The sequence below is a fragment of the Cynara cardunculus genome, assembly GCF_001531365.2.
Source record: "Cynara cardunculus var. scolymus isolate 2C chromosome LG 15, CcrdV1, whole genome shotgun sequence".
NCBI classification, from domain to species: domain Eukaryota; kingdom Viridiplantae; phylum Streptophyta; class Magnoliopsida; order Asterales; family Asteraceae; genus Cynara; species Cynara cardunculus.
Genome location: NC_037542.1, coordinates 18,179,015 through 18,196,118, shown reverse-complemented (window position 1 = coordinate 18,196,118; position 17,104 = coordinate 18,179,015). Strand labels below are relative to the sequence as shown.

The following is a 17,104-nucleotide window of genomic DNA, read 5'->3' as shown; positions in this document are numbered from 1 at the left end:
TATATATATATATAGTTCGTTTCAAATGTAACTTACAACCAATACAACCCAATAAATTGAGATGTTTATGGAAACGATGAGAGTTCATTTATTATGATTTTAATATTTATAAAAGATGAATAGAGTTTATTAATTATGATCAGTACTTTATATTAGAAAACAATTAAAACTTCTATGAAATCACATATTCATCAAATTAAATGGACGGTTGAGATTGGTTGTACAAATGTAAAATGTTGTATAATAACCCACCTATATATATAAATGGACGGTATATATATATATATACACACACACATCTTTGAAGTTAATAGATTGAGAAACCTTATAGTAAGCCGATCACATTATGCTAACCAAAATAATATAAAATCGGATCATATGTATACAATAAAAGGAATGAGACATGTATCATACTGTTATCATATCCAATAGATTCAAAATGACTGCTTTCACACCATTATCATACCCAATAGTGTATTGATTATCCCTTTCAATCTACATATCATGTACAAGTTTCCTTACCTACATTATTAGAATCCTTCATTCTACGTCGAAAAATATTGGATACTTCAAATCTTCATATATGATGGAGAGAAAAAGATAGAAGAAAACGATGCACGCTTTCTTTAATAACATAAACTTTGAAATTGACGGGTTATTTTTATTTAATAAAATAATACAAAATATTAATGTTGGGTAAGTATCTATTAAAAACAAATTAATTGATCGTTTCCTAAAAAACGTCAAATCTATATAATCTTCCAGATTTAAACAAAATTAAAATATTACCAAAATTATCTATTATAAAGTCAAATGACGATCATACCCTTATGCATTAAACATAAGAAGAAAAAAATGAAATTTTGTTATTGGTTGATGCTAGTTTGTATGAAATGAATGGTTTGCAAAATAAAACCACCTATATATATATATATATATATATATTATATATATAATAAAAATAGATTCTTATAAGAACCTAATCTAATCTTTACTCCATTTTTCCATTTTTGGTATAAACTTTTATATAATAACCAACTCTCCCAATTCTTTAATCGTTTTTGTTAATAACTTATTGGTTCAACTCTTTTCTGTCTTTCATACACCATAGAAAGTAGAAACCTACTACCAGACCAATGTACATCTATTCTAAACACCTCTCAAAACTGCCCCAACATCTTCACATATGAATAAAATGCTCAGCTCCAGTACCAGGCCAATGTACATCTGTTCTAAACGCCTCTCAAAACTGTCCCAAACTTAATCTTCACATATGAATAAAATGTTCATCCCCATGGAACATTCCAATGCCCATCTAAAACAAGATTTACATCGATAGGAACAAAACAAAAAACGGAAGAAAGATTCATATATGATCATCATCATATCAAAAGTAAAACCAACATATATTCATTCCTGCAATCCTTCCTAGTAAAACAAACTGTACCATTTTTCGTTTCCTCTTTTCACCTTTTTTTTAACAAGGTATCATCTAAACTCATTAAGCTCTTCTCACCCCAACATAGGTGGTTGATCAGCCATTTCACCATTGGCAAGCACCACAGAGCTATGATGATGGACCATGTACCACTGTCCATTCTGGACCTCAAACACATTCGTCACGTTCAAAGGGTTGTGTTCCACCCCAACATACGCTTTCATCGTCACCCAAGCTACACCTGTCAGTACCCGCGATCTTACATCTCCAACCTGGAAATCTACGGCTGGGTCCCAGTTAAAAGACAGCTGCCAACTCCCTAAGACCCCGCTATAACTGCATACAAAACCAGATGTATATCAATAATAAACATACATAACCCCACCCTTTGTTTTCATTAATAGAATTCCCCTTCCCATGTCTATAAATAACACAAATAAACCAAAGGGCCTTTGGCCTAGCAGTATCCTTTGGCCTCCGTAGGAGGTCAGCGGCTCAAACCTCACCGAACGTGAGGAGGGTGTGTGAGTTTATTTGTTGTATTTGCCATATATATAGACGAAGGATCATGTGAGAATAGGAGTTAAGGTGAGAAGTGTAAGAAGGGATTTGGACCGTTGATCACTTTTAATCCCAAAACAATCCATGGATTGCACTTTAGAAGAAAATTGATCTAGTGGTTCTCTTTAATTAGAATTGATCCAAGGGTGGAGATCCCTTCTTCCCCTTGGACTAATCCAAAAAGATAAGAGACATAAACTAATCCATAGGTGCAAACATCCTGCTAGGTCTAAGTACAAAGTTGGGTTGGCAGCAAGACAAACTCGCCATACAAGATTACATCAGAAGAATCCATTATTGCACATGGAATATATGAATTAGTGATACCCAAAAGCATAGGCATGCTACGCTACCTAAAATTCATAGAACTGCTTAACAATCGTGTGTCCATTTAGGCTATTTGCAGATGTAAATCATAATCCCAGTAAAGGATGATCAAAAGGGAAGAAGTAACAACAAATAATGTGACTGAAAGTAAATTGGTTATTACAGTCAACTCAACTGCGTAAAATACACAATATGTTCAGAAAAAGAAATGAAGAATTTATAACACTAAATAAAAAGAGAGAGCAACAGCTTGATGTCCAAAATTGAACCTAGTACAACCCCCTCATGCAAAATTCATATAAATAAGGTGGCAAGTTTGCATCACCAATTTTCATGTTCTATTATAAACATTAATGTGGTAATCATTTGTTCCTGAGTAGTTTTAGAGCTCATCAATTATGAAATTTGAAAATCATCGCATTTGACATCAAAAGTGAAACTGGAACAGAGGGAGTACGTAAGTATTAAATTATAAAAAAGACACAATCTAATCACAGTAAACAGTAATCAGGAATCAGAACCTCACCCAGTAAAGAGCTCCCCTGAGGAATGAATACATTTCACATAATCTGCATTAAGCCAAAGCCGACCCATTTCTGGAAGAGATCTTTCTCTAATGATGTCAAAAAATCGTTGATTGATATTCACAATTGCTCTAGTAGCTGCATAGTAGGCCTTCCACCCATTAGCAGGTGTTACGCTATCTTGTTCCATACTAAAATCCTGAAATACAAGTAGAAAATTAAAAGGTGCAGATCAAGACACATTTTGTGAAATTGAAATTAGTACCAACAAGTAATATTTTCATGAGCCAAAATCTTTCAGATCTAGAACACTTCAAATTATGCACAAAGAAAGTTATTATAATTTATTTGTTTATCTGGGCAAACCCAACCACCCTCTATCACCATAACCCAATAAAGTAAAAAACGAACAGAAAAACTAAACATAATATATGCAAAAACAACATTTAGCAACTTAACTTAGAAGAGGTTCTAAATCTAGCCTTTTAAGTTTCCAAGATCATGAATGCAGGATACCGCAAAAATAAAAAGAAAAGAAAGAGTGAGTGAGTGAGAAGAGAACAAAGAAAGCTATAAGTTTTTTCTCAAGTAGATAATATTTAAATACCGCAAAAACTCACGCACACTCTTCATCTTTGGGAAGGTTTAAACCCTTGACCTCCTGGGAGGATGGGCTTGGGAACCGCTGGGCCAATGACCCTTTGGTGAAAGCTACAAGTTTCAAAGCACTTGCAAAGGATCCATCAAGAGCTCTAGTAGAAAAAACAAGTCCTATGGACAAAAGGGGAAGATAAAAAACAGCACAACGTGATACAACGCATTTGCAGTATTTGACTCCAAAAACTTATTGCATGAACTATTAAAAGCCCATTAATTACTCCACATTTCCTAAAGATATTTAAACTAAAAATCATTTGCATGCAATTTCATTGTCAGCCAACAAAAAGAGCAACTTCCCAAGTTGTTCAAATCCATTGCAGCACAGATGTTCCTTTTTATCCTTGGACTTGCAAGTGTTGCTAAATCTTAGACAACAGATATCAGGAATTCTATTGAACAAAAATTTATAACTTTCTAGTGGCCAATCAACTATCTGTGGCCATTTCTTATCAAATCATCATTCATTAGATATTATTTCATCTTAACCCCAACTTGAAAACAAATGCTAAAGCAATACAGACTATCCAATTTGTACCATCTTTAACATGAAGCAGGAGTGTCTTTCTCCAACTTCAAAACCAATGTTAAAGCGATACAGAAGATCCGTAAAAAATCAATGTTAACTTCATTATACCAGTATGAGATGTGAACATAAAAATGTCAATATGATATACATCTATGTTTCAACACTTCCTCAATTGGAAACATAGAGACATTCCACATCCATATCTTGACAGTCAGCTACATGCATATATAGAACATGAGTTCCTGCATATAATTCTAGGAGCATATTATATGCAGATTGTACTTATGTTACACAATTACTAGACTCGGAGATTATATTTAAGCCACAAACTGCATTACCTATATGACAAGTATGAGAAAAATACTTAACTATGAAAAACAAAAGAGCTTTACTATAAGAAGTATGTATTAATTAACGAAATGATAAGAAATCAGTTAAGGTTCTCTTCTACTAACAGTCATTCCTACTCATTAATATATTAAAAAACTAAGTTCCTTTATCAATTAGGTATTCATATCAAAGAGGCACTACATGTTCCAACAAGGCAATCTGGGAAACATACCGATCCTGGTAAACTTCCATCTTTTGAAGATAAAGGATGCAGAAGGTTGATTCTGATATTAGACAAACTTGTAACATTGCATCCTTTTTATTTCACACATGAGTGTTCTTGTTCAAATAACTTAGGAAACATCAGTAGAACAATCTCAAAATTGTCAACCAAATACTTACAAGTTTATTTCAGATCCACAAGACTAGGTTTCTGAGCATATATAGAGTTCCCCTTCTAAGCTTAATACAGTGACCAACTTGGCCAAGAGGTATACTGCTATATAGAGTTCCCCTTCACAGCTTTACAGAAGGTACATGGCTTATTAATGAAATGACACAAGTCAGGACAGGACAGGTATACTGCTATCGTCCATTAACTTTGGACAGGTATACAGATCCATCTCAAACAGTCTGTAAACTTTATAGAACTTCAACTATATATTCAGATTGCTTGATGGTTCCATACTTGATTGTCATCCATAACATTCTAACACTTGGAGCATCTCCAACAAATTCTCCAAAAGTTTTCCAAAATGAGAACCAAAAATCTCCAAAAAAATTGCATTCAACAGATTTTCCCTTTTTTAGAGGGTACATCATTAATTATGTTATTAAAATATTACATACATTTAATTAAATATTATTTATCTCTCATAAACATTTCATTTCAATGTTACCTATTGGTGGAATATAATAAAAAGCATTTCTCATGGTAATCATTTTTGGAGATATCTCCAAATTTGGAGAAATTTACACTCTCTCTCCTACTTTCTCCATTTTGGAGAAAGTTTTGGAGCAAAAAGCTGCCAAAAATCCCCATTTTCTCCATTTTGGAGAATCTACTGGAGATGCTCTTAAACTAACAGTCTAGTGGCATCTCAATGATTACTGTAATATGAAATGGCCCACAATATCTTTGTGAGAGTGCAACTCAATGTCATGAGTTAAATGTTGCTGCTCATAGATGAACTCCAATGTCTAATCTTACAGTTGACATCATTTGACTACAAAACACTACTCCCTCCTTTCCAGAAAAATGCAACACCCTCCATTTTTCAAACCTATTTACCTTTTTGCTCCTTGGTAACCATTGCTTGCAGTTTGTAACTTTGATTGTGGTCGACGAGTGTAATTCATTATGTCCTTACTAAGGAGAATTTTAGATATTTAATCAATACTCAAACAGGGGAGGCTTATTTTACAAACCCTTTAATTCCAACAAACTTTGCAAACCACGTCTTAGCCGTTCATCTAGTCTAATAAATATAAGATCCCATTTTGTTTCCTAATCTAAAGTCATGATCACAATGAATGGACCTTATATCTTCCATATATGTCTCAATCATAATTAATGAATCATGATAATTGTCCATAAATGAGAATTTCCTAATATAAGCATTGACTATGGTTTGTACTGTTTGTAAGAATTACAAGGTTTGTATTTGAAACCACCCCTGCTCAAACATCTTTATTGAACTAAAACATTGCATTTCTTTTTGGGAGACTAGGGGAGTATTTCATCTGCACCTTAAATGCAAGCATTTATTATTTCCAAATGTTACTAGAAAGATAATTTCCCATCAGGTTCTGGTTTGAGATTGTTTCAATGTTATAAAATGCTCCAACAACTCAATGAAACATAAATTTAACCTTACTTCCTATCAGTTATCAGAAATATCTTTCCTCACTAGATACTTTCTCAAAGCATTTGAATGGCTGGACTGGTTAGTACATGTCTGTATGTAGTTTGACCCCTTGATAACCTCTACACAGCTATTTCAAATGGTTAAAGATCTAGTGAAATCGGCTTATTAAAATCTAAGGAACACCAACGCATGCAATAGATGCCCTCGTTGCACAAAAAGGAAAACTACCAAACATGGTAAAATGATTCTTCATATAGTAATACAAGACTAGCTATATACACATTCTCATAACAGTAAACAATCATATGTTATCCAAATCACTTAGTAAATGACACATGATGAAGATGCATGAAGTTTCACACAACTAGAGGGCTGGCGTTCAAATAACATTAACAGGTGACATCATAAAAGTGATTAGTGACTTCTTCTGTGTATCAAGTATGAACCCCTTCCCCCTAGAATTTGGCTGCTATATTTGGAATAGCATACAAAAAAGGGCCCAGTGCCCCAAGAGTAGACTCCTCATCTTTGCGAGGGTTGAGCGAGGCAGTTTTTCCCTTGCCTTTTGCAAAGAGGCTCTTCATGTGACTTAAACCCAAGAATGAACTATAATTCACATAATATACAGGAACTTATAGAGCAGATTATACGAATAGTAATTTTGGGGGTAAGATTGAAAAGAACAATCACCTTATGATAAAGGGCTTTCCAAGCATTATCATCATTAGCAGCCCTCCGCATTGAAGAATTGGTCATTGACAGCCTACAAAGACTACGATAATCCAAGTAGCTCAAAGCATGTGTCGTGATTTCCGGAACCAACTGTTCCATCATTGACGCACCTATCATCTGCTGCCGCTCCCGCTCCCTCTCCACCACCACCACCTGGCCTCCTCCTCCACCACCACCATTCATCATCCTCGCCGTCGCCGTAACAGCCATCGAATCAGAACCTCCAGCAAATCGCTTACAATTTGAACATGCACAATCACAAGCTTTCGTTTTACCCGATTGCGAGAATTTCAGCAATCGAAAAGGTAAGAGTGAGAAGAAACAACAAACAAGAGTCACAACTAGGGCTAGGAAGAGAGAAATAAAGGGGAAATTTCCATCACCGGAGAAAACATAGGAAATCTCCATTGACGATATTCATACGACATGAAAACTTCAGCAAGCATAAACCCTAGAGTGAGACAGAACTCCTTATAAAAAGACGGTTATTATCACAGTATCTCCTCGTCGTTTCTGAAAAACCTAACGTTCCGGTGGCATCAGTGACCTCCAGCCGGTGGGCATAAAGACAGAGAGGGAGCTTTTAGAGGAAGAAGGAGGTTTAGAGAGAGAAAGGGCCGGTGAAGATGACCTGTAACTGACGACGAGACTAAGGAGTAACGCTGGTTACTAGTACTACTTTGGATGCCGTCAAGGGTTCCGTTAAGAAATTCACGTTTCAAGGGTAATTTTGCCTTTTCATCAATAAAATATATTTCTATACGAAAGTCAAACACGCCTTTTACCCCACGACCACGTATATTTGTGGTCAACGTTGTACCCAACCTAGTCAAACCTTTTTAAATAAGTTCAATTTACTTTTTTTAACAAAAATAGATAATAATAAGCCGTAATTATTAAACTAGTCAAATTTGGAATCATTTAATTGCAAAAAATAGCTCACAAAACAGGGGGCTTGTAAAGCCTATTTTGTTAATTGTCCTTGCAATAAAATTTTAATTTAAAATTATCAAAATTATAAATTTCTTAATTTATTTATTGATTTATGGTTGAGATTGGACTTTATCGTTACCACAAACAAATTAGTTCTCATTTAATTAAACCCCAGTATAAAGATAGATGACAATACAAAATGACCATAACTTCGTAATTACATTCATTTATCCACCTATCACTTATTCATTCTTCCCACACCAACCAAACAAAACCCACAAAACAAAGCTGCTAAAAAAGTGGACACCAACTGCTGTAATAACTCCATAGATGAGATCAAATCTGCAAACTATAAGAACATACAGATCAAAAACATTCAGCTGTGTATAACCTATCTCCAGATAAGGCTTAATTTCGGATCGAAATGCCACAAAAAATTAAGATTCTAAAACAACTACAAAGAATACAATACTTCTAGAGATACATTTTTGGTTGTTAATAGAAGTTCAAAGCAATGATCGCGGTGATCACACAGGTAACGAGTAGCAATTTCCAATTTCTATCGTCCCTGTGAGCTTTGCTGAAAGGAGAGTGGCTGGACGTGTTAAAGATTCGATCTGAAATGATCTTCAAGATGGCCGCAATTGCAAAAGAAACGCTCACAGTCAGCACAGTCAGCTCGGCTTTATCCAGATTTTCTTGATCAACTGCAACCTTCTCAATGGCTTGCCTGCGAAACAGGGTTTTTGTTAAGATAAATGAAACAGAACTGAAAGTTATTTATATATATATATATATATATATATATATATGTGTGTGTGTGTGTGTGTGTGTGTGTTGGGAGGTTCAAATAAGAAGACTAAGTATCGTGAGAAAGTAAGAAGGGAAACACGGAAAGTTAATGGAAGGTTCATACGTGAATTATTGAAAAAATCCACTTGAAGAGGCATATGTGAACCCATATGAATAATGTGTAATGTCGGTTCAAATATGCATTTTCAAATAGATTTTTTTCAATAAGTTCACATATGAACCTTCTTCTAAATGAGGAACACTCTAGTAAGCATTCATCCGAACGGTATGCACATATGCACACATGCATAGAAACCAGGAAACATCTTCAATTACCAGTATGCACATGTGCATAGCATACAAATGAACGGTTATTAAGATGTTCCTCAGTTTTTCATTTTTGGGGGTTTTCCCCAAAACTTCACACACACGCACGCTCTCTCTCTCTCTCTCTATATATATATATATATGTATACACGATAGTTGCATGACAACCAACACCCTAATGCATCAGAATAACCTTTTCTATTCAAAACACGATATTTGTCTTCAAGTATAATGATGAAAATGCACAATATCATGAATAACGAAATTGCATGATATTCATGATGACATTAATGGCTATTCAGGATTATAATCTTCATGAATAATAAATAAAATTGTTGGTTCTCAGGTTCTCAAAAAATATATGGTTCCCATTTGAACTTTCCTCTATTCTAATATACATGTAAATCATGGAATAAATTATCAAAAGAAGACAATCACATTTCATGATTTCAACCATGCACTTCTAATTCTTAATTATGCTTGTGAATATAACATCTATAACCTGAGCATGGCATTTTCTTTGACAATCGACTCCAAATGGGATGACACGAAGGCCTTCCACGACTCCAAGTCAGCAATTTCTTTTTCCTGAAAATGTCGAAAATTGTAGGTAAATATATATATATATATATAGAGAGAGAGAGAGAGAGAGTTGGTTTCCGGTGAGAATAGCAGTTATCGTGAGAAGGGTAAAAGGGGATCTCCACCCTTGGATCAATCCTAATTGAAGATCAATTGAGAATACCTTTCTAAGCTAATTCATAGGTTATTTTGGGACTTCATTTGAGCCATTAGATCAACACTAATTAAAAGTGATCAAGAGTCCAAATCCCTTCTTATATTTCTCACCTTAACTCCTATTCTCACATGATTCTTAATCTCTCTCTCTCTCTCTATATATATATATAGAGGGGGGGGGGAGAGGTTCGGGGGAAAACCCCCAAAAAAATATAAAACCGAGGAACACCTTGGTAATGATTCATTCATCTGGACGGTATGCATATGTTCATACAAGTAATCCGGACAAATTCCAGATGAACGATTACCAAGATGTTCCTCGGTTTTTCTTTATTTTACAGTTTTCCCCTGAACCTGACCATATATATATATATATATATATATATATATATATATATATATGTGTGTGTGTGTGTGTGTATGTGTGTGTGTGTGCGTGTTTATCATAAAGTTCATCACTTCATCAAACTGTTTAGAGGAGACATACGCACCATAGACGCCTTCCATATCAAAAGCTCTTTAATTTCCGCTCTGGTTTTCTCCACAAGAGCCGAATACTTTGCAAGTTCAACATCAATCTGAGGAAGAACGTCCCCTTGTCTCTTGTTCAGTTCTTTAATGTAATCCTCCAACAAAGACAAGTTCTTTTCATGTAATCTAACCTTTTGCATCAAAATCTTTAAAACGGCATCACCATGTATTCTTCCATTACCTTTCGCTACAAGTTCAGGAATTTTGGTCACACTCACTGGCTTTTTTGCCACATCATCATCAACCCGTTTTCCATCATCAACACGTTCCATCTTTCTACTCGTAGCGTCAGCCACGTTCCTGAATTCACCATCCACTTTCCCATTTTTGGAGCCTGAAGAATGTGGCGAAGCAGGAGATGCAGTCGAATTATGATTTGCTGATTCTTCTGAAGTCACAATAAGATCTTCAAGCATCCTTTCAATTGCATCTACACCATATACTTTAATTACGTTTAGCGTGCAGTAAAACTCCGACCCATAGTGACTAACTAACGTCAACTTCAAGTATCTTGTCCATTTGGGCTCAGGCAACTTAAAGTATTGATGGTGTTTCACGTTTTCAGCAACGAAATTTCCAAGAGGGTACCATGTCTCAGTCGGGAAAACCAAACTCCCAGATAACGAAAACTGCTTAAAATTCGAAGAATGGTGTTCAAAATTTGCAATCTTGACAGCATCAACTAGAGTTTCTTCAGCAAGTTCAATGATGACGTACTTCTCAGGAACAGAACACGGGTTTCTTAAATATTTATCATGATCTTCACCCAAGATGTTGCTTGCTCCATTTGCTTCCTTATTATGTGCCACAACTTTTGCACCTTTGGAAGCAGAAGCATAGTTGTACTCAGTCCCATCAGGCTCGAGCCTATGGGTAATGTTGGCTAACCCAGTAGGTGCACCACTCGAACCATTATCTTGCTTTGTAATGTTTCTAAACTCATCAAGATTAAGATATGTGAGATGGGTTCTTCCACTTTGTACATCCTCTTGTTTCTTTTCAACGTAACTATCTTGAATCTCTCTCTCGCAAACTAAAGCAGAGTAACCTAAAACTTTCGAAACTACTTCTTCAACCGGACTCGTTTCCTGATTAGGGTTTTTCTCAGAATCTAAAAAGCTATGATCTTGAGCCACCCCAGATACATTAAACTCTAAAAGAACCCTATCTGTATGATCTTGATCTTGTTCTTTGATGTAAGGATATGCAGTAGTATTAGTAAAGTTGCTATTATATGTATCTACATTCCCTGAAGAAATTAACAATCACATCACATTAAGATCATCATCAATTGAAATGAAAACCCTAGAAAACATGATGAAATCCAAAACCAAACATTGCGTAAATTAGGCATATTCAGAATTCACAGGATCAATCAAGCAATCAATCAAGGTTCATAGAATCTAGAACAAATAAGCATAAGTTTTCAATTAACAAAATTGAAAGGGGGGGAAAGAGAAAACGACCTTCGTTGCCATGATTGAAGCCGAATGTAGAGAGGAAAAGCAGAAAAGGGAACCAAAATGAGATCATGAAAGGCAAAGAGAGCTTAAAAAAGCTCTCGTCCTGTTGGTGTTGGAATAAAATTTGATTATTGGTGTGTAAATTGACATCTGTGGGGATGATGGATTTCTTCTTCATGGCTCATAAAACTCACAGTTATATGATGATCACCCATAAGAGTGGACAGGAGACGTTTACTCTGTTTTTAGGTTATAAAAGTGACCCTCTTTCTTTCTCTCTCATACACAAATATCGATCTGGTTATGGTTGTAGCCATGACTCGTATCGTATCTCATCTCCTCCAACTCACCCTGCTTCTCTAATTTCAATACCATTGTTACTTGTAATTATGACACGTTTTGTCTTTCCCTAATTTTAGAAGGGGGTAAATTGAAAATTTATTATATCTTTTTTGAATTAGTGCAGCTTTAGTCCCTCATCTTTATATGGATTTGTAGTTACTTCCCCAAACTTTTTTTCATCCACCGGTTCACCGAGTATGTTTATATGTGTTTGGTTTGCATAATGGAATTTAGTGAAACTGAAATTCATTAAAAAAAATTGAATTTGATCACGTATTTGGTTGTCAAAAACTGGAATGAAACCTCTTAAAAGAATTAGAATACGTTTGTTTGGTTAGTAGAATGTAGCTTTGCAATTGAAATAAAGTAAAAATAATAAATAACCAAGATACCGTTTTATTAAATTTCTTAAATTATAAACATTTTTTTCATCTGCTCAATTTGTGTATAAATGCGTTTGGTTTGCATAATAAAGTTTGGTTGAGAGAAAATGAAATTTGATTGTGCATTTGGTTGAGAGAAAAGTAGAATAAAATCTCTTCAGAATTGGAATAAAATAATAATCAATGACCAAACACCCATTTATTACATTTTCAATACTTTCTTCTTTGAATTATAAATACAATATAATGATAATATTAACTAGTGGTGGTGGTCGTGGGGGTGGTGTCTATGATGACAACGGTAGTGGCGCAATGGTGTTGGTGGGGTGGTGGACTGGTGGTTGCATCGTCAACTGTAGTGGCATGGTTATAGGGTGGGTGGGTGGCAATTGTGATGGTGACCATGGTGGCAACTGTGATGGTCGTCAGTGGTAGAATGATAATATTAATTGACAATAGTAGTACTGACAATGGTGGTGAGGGTGGATGCAAAGATGTTGGTTAAATTGGATGCAAAAGTGGTCTTTAAATTATAAAATCTATTAATCTGTCAACCATGAGATTCAGCAAAATCTAATCAATTCAATCTGCAAATGAAATGCAAGAATGAACTTTTGTCATTTGAATTACCACTCTAAATTCTTTCATATGTTATAACCAGCCTTGGCTTGGCCCTTCGCCATTATAGCCGGTCATTTTGGATTGGCCTCCGTCCTACATACCCAGTTTTTGGACTGTCCTTGATCCTTTTGGCTAACCGATCCAACCTGTGGTATTAGCCAAGTTTCCTAGTAACCAAGCCTTAGGCTTACCAAGTTACTAGTGAGCCACATGAAAATCGGTTACCAAAGTAGGATCATTGGTCCAACACTACCCAAGTTACCAATAGAGACCGGTTCAAATCTTTATGAAAGGTTGAGTGTCCATGAGTATTTGGCATATATAAAGATGTAGATCAGTTCCAGTTAACCACTCCTGTCCCAACCTGGTGGGACCAGACTTGCACTTAGGGGTTCTTTGGTTGGTTTTCCATTAACTCATGTATGGATAAAACTATATGTATATTAATTTATCTATATAAATCAAGGAGGTCGTGAGGGTTTTTTCATAGAATGGAGTGTGTTTTTTAATCAGAAGGGAAAGTTTTGAAAAAACTTGGTTTTTTGCATAAACTTTGTCCCTAGAAGCTCACTGAATAAGACACTTTCTATATCATCAAGTCACTACCAAATAGTCAAATATAGCTGACATAATAAGTTGAGCCTCATTAAGCTCATAAAGCTACTAACAAACAGACCCTTATTTTCAGCAAGGATATTATAATGACAAGTACAAAAATATATGAAAATCATTCATTGAAATATGGAAATTAAGGTTTCAACATGCATTTTATGGCTGAATCAAGAAGTCATGTTTACTTGTGTCAAAAACCAGCATATATAAGGCATGATGCACATTATACAATGTGCCTAGATAGATATGGATAGATAGATAGATAGTCCTGAGACCATGCATGAAACCTTTGATTTAAAAATGCTCTGCTTTCAAATTTTTTTCTATCGCTGTGAATTGAAAAGCGCTCTGCTGATGATACCAGTGGCCTCGATATAGCGATCCACACACCTGGAGATGCAGCTACTTTCTCCCCCACTCAAACTGCTGCCGGGTTTAGTGATACACTTGTCAAAGCACTTCCCCCTTACCGTCTGTTTTCCAGACAAATTAAAACAACGTCAACATTCCAACAAAATCTTCCCAACATACACAACATATTTACAAGTCTTGCAAGTAGCTTATTTTTTATATTCTCCAGTACCATATACATCTTTGTTATGTGTGTGCCGTATAGCTTGCTCCACAATCGTGTTATAATCAAGTAAATTTGTACTTTAGAGTGTCTACAGTGCCCACAACAAGATGAAGTTTACAGAGTAGTTTTTAAGGAGCAACAAATGGTAAATGTCAAAGGACATGAGATTTCATAGTTCAAGTTTTAGCATCATCATTGCATCAATACTTAAGCAATTACTTAACTGATATAGAAGAGAAAGCAGGGTAACTGATGGGGCACTTAAAAGGAACAGAGCATCTGTACATTATAATTTGAGTTTTCAGAAGATTAAAAACCAAGTTTTTAAATACTACTCTCGAGTTCTAAATTCTTGTCTCCTCTTCAATATAATCATACAACTAACGTATTGCTGTTGGCGTCAATCGGAAGAATGATTTGTTCGCTCAGGCATGCATGTCTGTTTGTTTACAGCTTGTTGAATAAGACGATGGCTTGATTGAACAGTCACAACCCACAGGTAACATGTGTTCCAGATTAAGACAATATTTCTCCCCAGTATACCCCTATATATTTCATCTATACACCCCTAGATTGAATTATATCATTATGTTAGATTAAATATTTTTTGTTTAAATAATTATAAATTGATGACTTTTTTTTATTTATAGTTTTCATCCTAAAATTTAATCAACCAATAATTTTTTTTCTGCACATATTTTAAACAAAATAGTAAAATGGTATGTTCTATCGTTCATACTGTTCATTCAACACATAAAACAAACACAATTGTCCATTTACCACTTACTCCATATGCACGTATTTATATGTAGAGACTCTTTAACCACACAAGGCTTAATCAGGAAAAAAAACAAAAAAAACCCTGATTATAAAAAGAAGGAAAGAAAGGATATTATAAACTTAAGACCTCGGCATACAATATTTTAATACCGGTGTATGAAATTCTTCCTACTACCAGTTTTAGAGAAATATTAGATTGGAGAAAAGAAGATGTAACGCTGATATTTACAACATTATCAAGGGAAAGGGCTTTTAGGATACCATATTCTGCCAAAATTTGGACAGTCTCTTTCAAGGAAGGTCAATATATATTATTATATACTAAAATGAAGCTTATTTATATTTGACAGCACATAAGAAGATGAGGAATGACATAAGAAGATGCTTGAGCACATAAACAGGTTTGTTTGAAAATCTTGAGTTACTACCAAAAAAACACCAGTGACTAACTAAGTAATCAAGATACTAACCACAAAATAAGCACATAATACAATTTTGTAGCAAAGACGAAGCCACCAGCATAATGTTTTCAGCAGCAAATGCCTTTCACAAAGCTGAAGTGGCTTAGTATAAGGAGCATAAGAGAGGCACAAACGTAGTAGTACATATACAAATTCCTTTGTGGAGATGACCTAACTCAAAAACACCTACTCCATTGCATTACACCTCTGTTAGTTCCCCATCGTATTGGCTTGAATGGGAGAACTTATTTACCTATTGCCCTATGACTGGAAGTGATCGCTTGTTTTAGAATTGATTAGCGGATTTGTATAAATGCTAGTTAATCGCCATATCACACTACAAAACAAATTAGGTTGTTCAATGTTTTGTTAGCAGGGAGCAATCCTTGTCTGGATTTGGTCCCTGGATGTTGAATCTTTCTTCCTTTATATCAACAAACAATCAAATTGTTTACCAACATGAAAAGTGATTGTTAATTTTATGAGCACGGCATATCAAATTCTTTGTGTTATACTTTGATTCTTAGGATTACATTCCCTTCTTCATTCGCAAATAGAAAGCCGATAAGAATTCACAAAAACGGATCTAGGGTAACAAAAAATCTCTCAAATTGGGGAAATTTCGCAAATAATAATTATAAACTCGACCATTATAGTACACAAATCAACAATGATATCACAAAAAACAATCCCTACTGTATCTCAATATAATGCATGTATGTATAACTAGATAGACAGAGAGAGAGACCTCGAGGAATTCCTCAGCGTAGGCCTGGGCAAGTTGAACCTTGAGCTGATCCATGAAGTCTTCGGCAGACATTTGCGATGACGGCGATGAACTCGACGGCGACGAAAATGAATCCATCTCTGTTCCTCTCTTTTGCTATCACCGGAGTCCCTTTTGCCTGCAAAATATAAGTAAGATCTCTAAACCCTAGTTTTTATGGGTGGGCTGGATGCTCCTTTTTAGCACCCCCAAAACCCTGTCCTATTTTACGTTTTCGACCCTCTTTTTAACTAGAATGACGATAATCCATAGTAGAAACCAAGAGGACTAAATATGACATTCAATGGTTTTCTTTAAAACCGTGGTGCTCTTTTTTCCTTCAATACTCCAAAGACCTGAATCAGAGATCGTTTACTAAACGTTTACCGAATAATTTTCCTTATCTGAGAACATGGCAAGGGTAAAAAATTACTCGGTAAGAGCAATGATAAGAATGGAGAGTCTTACTCGGTAAGTGAGAGTGACGACTCTTACACGGGTAAATGCTAGTCAGGTAAATTGTTGCATACGCTACCATTTTAATGTATAACAATCTTACCCAGTAAAATAAGTTATAGTATTGACTCCTGAGATAAGTACTTACCGGGTAAGCATTTAAGTAAACAACTCCTTACTAAGTTTTAGGGTTGAGAAGGGGCCGTTGGAGTTTTTTTTTTTAAACCGGTCCCTCCATAACCGGTCCTGGTTCCGGTGAAATCCTCCATAACCGGTCAAGCTTACCGGTAACCGGTTAAGCCGTCCGGTCCCGGTTCCGGTCCCATAACCGGTTACGGCCGGTCCTTTGCAAAAAA

At 35.3% G+C, this 17,104-nt stretch overlaps 3 protein-coding genes across 3 annotated transcripts; all 3 read right to left on the bottom strand.

Annotated features, from left to right (window-relative positions):
* Positions 1–1,250: 1,250 nt before the first annotated feature.
* On the bottom strand, positions 1,251–7,609 carry LOC112527120 (F-box protein SKIP8-like). The gene is made up of 3 exons (XM_025137548.1): positions 6,925–7,609; positions 2,853–3,049; positions 1,251–1,774 (listed from the first exon to the last, which is right to left on the bottom strand). Exons 1-3 carry the CDS (start codon positions 7,372–7,374, stop codon positions 1,513–1,515), a joined length of 909 nt encoding a protein of 302 aa, XP_024993316.1. The 5' UTR covers positions 7,375–7,609; the 3' UTR covers positions 1,251–1,512.
* Positions 7,610–8,214: 605 nt separating this feature from the next.
* On the bottom strand, positions 8,215–12,122 carry LOC112528691 (SUN domain-containing protein 5-like). The gene is made up of 4 exons (XM_025139712.1): positions 11,754–12,122; positions 10,248–11,536; positions 9,521–9,606; positions 8,215–8,629 (listed from the first exon to the last, which is right to left on the bottom strand). The coding sequence occupies exons 1-4, from the start codon at positions 11,926–11,928 to the stop codon at positions 8,395–8,397; spliced, it is 1,785 nt and encodes a 594-aa protein (XP_024995480.1). The 5' UTR covers positions 11,929–12,122; the 3' UTR covers positions 8,215–8,394.
* A 1,683-nt stretch (positions 12,123–13,805) lies between these two features.
* Positions 13,806–16,462, bottom strand: LOC112527864 (mitochondrial import inner membrane translocase subunit Tim13). Its single transcript, XM_025138704.1, has 2 exons — positions 16,275–16,462; positions 13,806–14,181 (listed from the first exon to the last, which is right to left on the bottom strand). The coding sequence occupies exons 1-2, from the start codon at positions 16,389–16,391 to the stop codon at positions 14,032–14,034; spliced, it is 267 nt and encodes an 88-aa protein (XP_024994472.1). The 5' UTR covers positions 16,392–16,462; the 3' UTR covers positions 13,806–14,031.
* Positions 16,463–17,104: the final 642 nt, after the last annotated feature.